This window comes from Parasteatoda tepidariorum, chromosome 5 (assembly GCF_043381705.1).
Source record: "Parasteatoda tepidariorum isolate YZ-2023 chromosome 5, CAS_Ptep_4.0, whole genome shotgun sequence".
Taxonomy (NCBI): domain Eukaryota; kingdom Metazoa; phylum Arthropoda; class Arachnida; order Araneae; family Theridiidae; genus Parasteatoda; species Parasteatoda tepidariorum.
In genome coordinates this window covers 3,135,603-3,143,428 of record NC_092208.1, presented here as the reverse complement: position 1 = coordinate 3,143,428, position 7,826 = coordinate 3,135,603, and the positions used below count along the sequence as shown (strand labels likewise).

General features: G+C 29.5%; 1 protein-coding gene across 5 annotated transcripts in view; it reads left to right on the top strand.

Annotated features, from left to right (window-relative positions):
• Positions 1–7,826, top strand: part of LOC107441387 (E3 ubiquitin-protein ligase TTC3) — a 133,675-nt gene that overhangs the window by 23,907 nt on the left and 101,942 nt on the right. For all 5 annotated transcript variants that reach the window (XM_043054164.2, XM_043054163.2, XM_043054165.2 and 2 more), the window contains 2 exons: positions 1,923–1,987; positions 2,059–2,132. In XM_043054164.2, coding sequence (XP_042910098.1) covers positions 1,923–1,987; positions 2,059–2,132 — 139 coding nt within the window. The remainder of the gene's footprint in view (positions 1–1,922; positions 1,988–2,058; positions 2,133–7,826) is intronic.

Here is a 7,826-nt window from a genome sequence, read left to right as displayed (position 1 = left end):
CCAACAATGTACCCGTCCTCCTTTGAAACTAACCCGTAGCTTCTAAATAAATAAAAATATGATTTTCTCTTATTTATTACAAACATTTATATAAATTGCACAATGAATTAGTAGTCACTAGGATTACAAATACTAGGATTACATTATACAGTAACAAAAAAAATACTAGGTTACTTATAGTAACCTAGTATTTCTTTTATGAAGTTATTTCTTTCTTTTATGAAATAATTTAAATGACAAAGGTCAAGTTATCTGGAATGTCAATTTATCCGAGGGTACTGCGTTTTTTAAATGAATCAAATATAATGTTTGCCAGTTCCACAATCAAGCCAATGATTTGCAGAGGTTTCTGCACAGAAATCTGAAAGGGGTTTTCCATTTAGGTAGATGTTCATAATTGCGTTTAACGTTTCTTGTTTAAGACCAGTACGTAATGTGTGTTTTTGTAAGTTCATTGCTGAAAAGCACCTTTCAACCGCTGCAGTACTCCTTGACAGAGAAAACTTCCATTCCACCATGTGCAGTATGTTGCTGTATTTCGAGATTAGAGGGTCATTTTAGAAGTGAGGCGCTAGACTCTTGTTTGTAAGATAACAAAAATTGAAAATGTATCACAAACATAAACGAGAAAATGGCCATCCGCGCGGACGTCGGATTCGAGAAATTCGTTGTCCGCGGGGAATTTTTGACCGCCGAGGATGGGCGGGCGGTTTTTTGAGCCCTGTTATACCAACTATTTAATTAAATTTTAACATTTCTCAAAATTTCGGTCATTGAGCATAGTTTGTTGTTGATTCCACCACACATTGATTTAAAATTTTTATGAGTTGTTCAGTATTCACAGCTGCCAACTGTTCTGATTAAATTTTATTTGTTCCAATTTTTTATCCTTGTTCCGAAAATACGGAAATTCGTATTCACACTAGTTTAAAATACAATATTGTGATTCGTATTCAGGCAATCTAAAAATTAAGCATTGTGATTCATATTTACGTAATTTGAATATTGAATATCGCAATTGCCCCTACAATTTGTATTTTCGCATTTTTAAAATCCAATATCGTGACTCATATTCAAGTGAATTTAAAATCCAACAGCGCGATAAATATTCAAGTGATTTTGAAATCCAACAACGCCGCTCCTATCCGCATGATTTTAAAATCAAAACAGCACAATTTATATCCATGCGATTTTAAAATACAATAGTACGATTCTTAGAAAAAGTAAGTTTCTTCTGGAATTAGTTACTATAAAGGTGGGATATTCTTCATTTTTAAAGTCATTTAATTAAAACTGTTAGCTATAAAAATTATGTTAAATATGTAACGTGTATGGTTTATCAATTGATATTTTGATATCGATGTTTTGATATTTTTCTTTTTACTTTGTGTCATAATTACCCCATATTGGTTGTTCCTAATTTTGTTTTTAACAAGTTGGCAGCTATGAGTATTAATAAAATCGTGCTGAAAATTGTTAAAACTTTTCGTTCCAAGCGAAGTAATTATGATTTTAAAAATAGTATATTTTATTATTATTTTGCTATAAAAATTTGCTTTTATTACACTTCAGTGAAGCAAATTATACTGTTTTTAGTTTGCATTTTTTAAAATATAATCTGATACACGCTGTTCCAAAAAATGTCCTGATTTTCGTTTTGTTTTTGTTTGTTTTTTATGAATATCTTGATATTTTCTTTGACCCACTTAGAAAACTAATGTATATTACTGATTAATTTTCCTTCATAGTTAATTAATTTTAGTTAATATTGAAGTCACTTTCTCACTTTTGTATTTATGCATTTTTTAGTGCATCAATTTTTAGTGTTATATGAAATATTTTTTAGTATATGTTTTCGTTTTCTTATGAATAGGTTGTCGCACATTTTAGATAATTTAAAATAATTAGATTTGTTTTTTTAGAGAAAATTTTATTGGTTATGATAAAAGTCTTATCAAGTTTTGTTATGTGGTTGCATTGCTTTTTGGTGAGTTATATATTTTTTTTAAAAAACTGTAAACATGTGAGATGTTGTATTAACTTTTCTTATTGTTTTAGTGAGAAATACAACTATAAAAGTGAGGCTTAAGCAAGCATTAACGGATTTGACGTCTGAGGTGCAAAAACTTTCAGTAAGTTGTATACTATACAAAGGATTTAGTTTGTTATTAAAATATCCGAAAGTTGGCATGTTATTTTTTATTTATTTTTTTTAAATCCTTGTTTGTTTCTCATTGTCCTTGATTAATTATGACAATTTATTTTTAAAGAATAATTTTGGATAATACATTAATCAGGGTATCCACGGTCTTTAAAAACTGCTTAATTTTTATTTTGGAAAACAAGGGCCCTTAGAAGTACTTAATTTTGGTACAAGGTTTTTAAAAGTCCTTAATTTTTCTGCATCACTATTACTTAATAGGAACAATTTTTTCAGTCTTACAAAATATTTTTTAAAAAAGTCCATTACTTTATCACCTAGAATGAGACCATGCATTGAGGGTAGAGCATTTTAGAGAGACTAACTGCTTGGCATAACTTAATATTTAGCTGATGCCGCCCACAAATGAATATGTGATGCGTGCCTAACAGTGAAATATAAAAACTTGTTTTAATAATTTTTTCAGTGTTTTTCCCAAATTTCTTTATTTTCTATTTTTTTTAAATGTATGAAAAGAATTGCAAATCTTAATTTCTGCGCTTAATTTTATGATTCAATTCAATGAAATCATTAAAAATGGAATACAGTTTATTTACATAGATATACATTTAACAATCTGAAAATGTTTTTTTAAGAAAACCTAACCCGGGTTTGCAAAAATTACCTGGTCCTACTTTAATGAACCCTGTTAATTAATACAATTATATCAGTACTTACATTATAATAAAATTGTTTTTTATTATTATTATTATTTTTTTTTTTGATTTTTTAAGAAAGGTAAATAACTGTTGCTGGTGGTATATTCGATGATAAACAATCATACTATTTTTAAGTTTCTTAATTTTATCGAAAAAGTCCTTAATTTTTGCTTTGTTTAAAGAGTGGGAACCCTGTTAATTAGTAATTAATAATACATTAATTCTTATGAATAGAACGTTTTTTTATCCCCTGCTATGTTTATTTATTTGATATCTATTGAAAAATGTGTCTTAATTGAGTAAATCTTGATTCATTAGAGATGTGGTTTAGAGTTTTGCCTGTTGTGGAATCATATCAGCTTTCGTTAAAAACCATCTGCTTTTATAAAGAAATATAAGAAGTTTATTAATAGAAGCATATTAAAGCTGACAATTATTTTATGAAACAGATTGCAGTTTTCTCTTTTTACAAGTGATACATTTCTAGATTATGCTGCATTTATTTATTTTGTTTGGCAATAAGTTTTGTACTCTATAACTTAAAACTCGACAATTTAAGCACTTTTTTTTTGGTGCTGTCTATTTGGAAATTTTTAAGTGATGTTTTTATTTAATTTAATTAATTAGTTTTTCTTGTATTTTATTTTCCCCCTATATAATTATGTATGAAATATATTGCATTTTTTAAGATTGTTTGACATTTAGAGTTAACAAAATGCTTTATTTATTTTTTGGGTGATTATTTTCTTTTTAAATTAGTATTGCTTAATGAAGTTTTACAATCTTATTGGTGCTTATCATTTCCATAATTAATTATTTAATTGAATACATTATTAAATTCATGTTATTGCAATGTATTATTAAATACATTTTGTTGATTAAATAAAATTTAACTTCCCCCTAATTTGAGTCCACTATAAGCAAACCATCAATTTCTCAACTGTTCACTGTAAATGTATAAAATAACATAAGCAGTTTGGATGCAACCACTGAAAGCATCCACTATCATTTCCACATCACTATATCCCAGGTTCATTATAGTAGTGTTAGACCGTATTTCAATTTCTACTGTATGTAAATATATGTCCAGGATATCTGCACACCTGGAAAGTCATACAAAATCATGGAAAGTCATGAATTTCGGTATTAAACAAAATTTGTCATGATTTTAACTATTTTTTAAAAAAAAAATCATGGAAAGTCATTGATTTAGGTCGCCGAAAAATCAAATTTTTAAGATGGAATTTATCCCCCCCCCCACATTTCATGGTGTTCCGAATATCTGAAATTGTAACAAAATACCCACTCACAGTCATATTTTATTAAAATATAAAATGTTTTTATCATGTTCTTTAAAAATTATGGTGTTCTTTCCAAACAAATGAAAGAAAAACATTGTTTCTAGAGCGAATTATCTTTTAAACTTCTATGATTTCAGAATTTTTGTTATTTTTATTTCATCAATTTCAAATTCTAGCTGAAGCAAGCCAGTCATTGGCAAATTTTTTTATTCCGAAATGAGCACAGAAAAATCAGATGTATTTCTTTCCTTTCTAATGAACAAGAAAAGTATCTTTAGAATATAATTCTGTAGAAAAAAAATTATATGCCTTTGTATTTTTTGCAGCTATTTTATTGCTTCAACTCTTTCTTTACTCTGTTTTTTTTTAATTTTAAATTCNTTTCTTTTAAATTTAAAATCAGTAAATATGAAGATGCAGAGTATAACAGTTTTGGTTATACCCATTATTTCAATTAATGTTATAATGCTTTTTTAAATTTATTGTTGTGTTTTTGTTGGGAGAAAATAGTAACTTCGTTAAGTCGTGAAAAATTCTTGGAATTGAACATGGAATGTCATGAATTTGAAAATCTGAATTGTTGCAGATGACCTGTATTTTTTTCATCACAGTCTTTCAATATTGAGTTTTTGTTTTTCTACAAATTCCTCACAGACTTAGTCATGCACACTGGTACTTTGGCCAGACATTTTAAAAAATTTGATGTTATATTTTTCGAAAATTTCCAACTAACTATTCCTTTAAGGATATTTTGAGCTCTACATTGCTACATGCTCATCATTAGACTTTTTTCCACAGCAGAAAATTTACTAGCTTTAAGGTTTTTTTAGTTTACCCAGTGTTCTTCCCACAAAAAATACACAATTCACTTGCTTCTATTGAATTTTCTTTTGTTAGCCAGTTTGAGCAGCAGCATGAATCAATTTTATGTCCAATTCAACGTATCCTCCCACTAGAAATTCAGGCAAATGAAATGAGCATCATTGCAGATAAGAAACTTGGTGTAAAGGAATCGAATTGTGGTGCTGAATGTAAAATCAAAGGTGGGTGAGCCCCTGGTAAAACAATAATGCAGCAATATACTTCCTCTGGAGGATGTGTAAGAGCTCCCAAAAGAATTGATTTGTTTAATAATGTATTTTATGAGCTTGAGACTCACTCTGAGTCTCAACAGGGGGAGAATGTTGTAAAATGAAGTGAAGTGTGGAAAGAGTTGGCGATGCGAGCCTCGGTGCTTAGCGTCAGATTTTGTCATTCGATGCTATGATTCCGTCGGAGAAGTAAGCTCTGACGAGGAGCTGTTTATTTTTGTTGAATAAATGTTCTTTTGTATTTGGAAGGACTATGTGTCATTTTATTTCCAATGCACCCAGCATCTGGTAGATGCAGCCCAAGAATGAACTGGAATTCTCCTTCGGTTCCTACCATATAGCCCATTTCGATCGCCTGTATGTCTCAACCTTTGCTAATTCCTGAGGAAGAGGTTTTACCCATTCTGTTACCTTACAAGCTCTCTCTGTGCTTGTTTGTAACATATGTAAGAAATCTCAGCAACAAATACACATATATTTCAGGATTGCTACTCCACAGGGAAAACCTGAAAAGTACAGGAAATTTAAAAAATTACCCAAAATGCAGGAAATTTTGTCTCTTATTTTCGTCTTTTAATAGATGGTGTCCTCTCAAAACTTAATTTGTGGGATATTTAAAGATTATATTTCAGCTACACTAAACTATTTCATTTACTAACGGGGCTCCCACAGGTCAGGGAGAACAAGGAAAACCTATCATAGTCTAGGATTTTTTTTTCACTCTAAAAACCAGGGAATAGTCATTGAAAATTGGAATTTTATGCAAAAAACATGGAAAATTCCTGTATCATACTTGAAAAATAACCAGTCTTAGAATTGTCAGTACAGTAGAGCGCCGATTATCCGAACTGCTCGGGACTGAACATGGTTCGGATAATTGGAAAGTTGTTTAAAATCTAGATTAAATTATTATTATTTATGCATTAACTTCCCATCGCACCTTTTGTAGACTTAGGACTGGCAGTACTGTCTAAAATAGCTCTGGCGGGTTTAAGTTTTTTTTTCTTTTTTCAATTTTTAAATATTTTCAATAAAAAAATTTTTTATTGCTTTTTTTTTATTTTGAATTATTTTTATCATATTTCAATTTCTTATACCTTTTTTTTTGTTGTCAATTACGGATTTTACCACATTTTTCATTATTTTCCATTGCAAAAGAAATCCAGCAAAGATATCGTTTCAAAGAAGACGCGTTTATTTAGCAGCCATATATCCCTTATTCTTTTGAAATAAATCAACTGAACTGGATCGACATCATTTTGACGTTCTAGCCAATTCATTGCAAAATCTAATGAACTGCACTTCTATATGAGAAGGTCCGCTATCTTGAACTTGATCACCTACTTCTTCCTCTTCGTCTGTGGAGTTCCGATTTTCATTCAAAATTTCAGTAACAATTTCATCATTTTCATCCGAAAAATCTATGGGCTCAGAAACTTCAGTTTCGTTTGTTTTTCTGTTAAGAATTTTATTCCAAGATTTAAGATTCCAAGCACTGTAATCATTAACCATAAGTGTCAACTACCCATTCCCCAATTATAGAACTTCAGCACTTATCTATTCATGAACTCCTTCTGCATTCCAACCATTCTAGACTATCAAAATGAAGGTTACATTCTTGGAAGATAATTTTCTTTTGTAAAGGGGTATGCAGGTTTAACTGTATCACAATACATGTATGTATGGCTACTATAAGAAAACTGCTAAAAAGGTTGTAAATTAAATATGGTCTTCAGATGTAGGGGATATTATTTATTCTTCTTGATTTAGAAAAATTGTCGATAGGCTAAAAAGTATTCTAAACTTAAAAAAAAAATGAAATCAGACATAGTTCGGATAATAAGGGTTCGGATAATCGGCGCTCTACTGTAATTAGTTATTGAAGTTCGAGTTAAATAATTCTAGCATCTAATTTAATTATTTTATAAAATTCCACTTTTTGGTGAAACTTCTCCATTCTACAGTATGGTTTTGTTCACAAAATCTAATATTTGGCATTACAATTCAAAGTATTTTAATTGAAAATTGCATGGTATAGATAAAATTTGGAATGGAGTTTTATTGAAATTTATCTGATATACCTGGAAAAGTCATGGAATTTTGTTTCTGAAATTCAGTGGGAATTCTGTACTGACTAAAGCATTATTTAACTATGTTCAGCTGTTCCTTTTTTTTTCTCTACGCTTTACCAGTAATTAGTTAAATATAGTCAGCCCAATACAGCTCAAACAAGAGCACAATTATGTTTTTCCTCTTAATATATTGTGTATAATATGTACAGGGAAAACAGTTTATTTAATATTTTTAGCTTTGAGTGGCAACCTTGTATTTGCTTTAGGTTTTAATATCAGGGATGAGATTTTTCCCCTTTTTAGCCGAGTTTCACTTTTGTCTCTCGAATTTCAGCCTTTTTATCACGTGATTTAAATATAGTACATTGCTATTCTTATTTACGAGATTTAAAAGTCCAATATCGCAATTTGTATTGACGCCTTTTTAAAACTCTTTGTAATAATTCTTATTTCTGCTAATTTAAAATACAATGCCGTGATTCGTTTAGGCGGTTGTAATATTA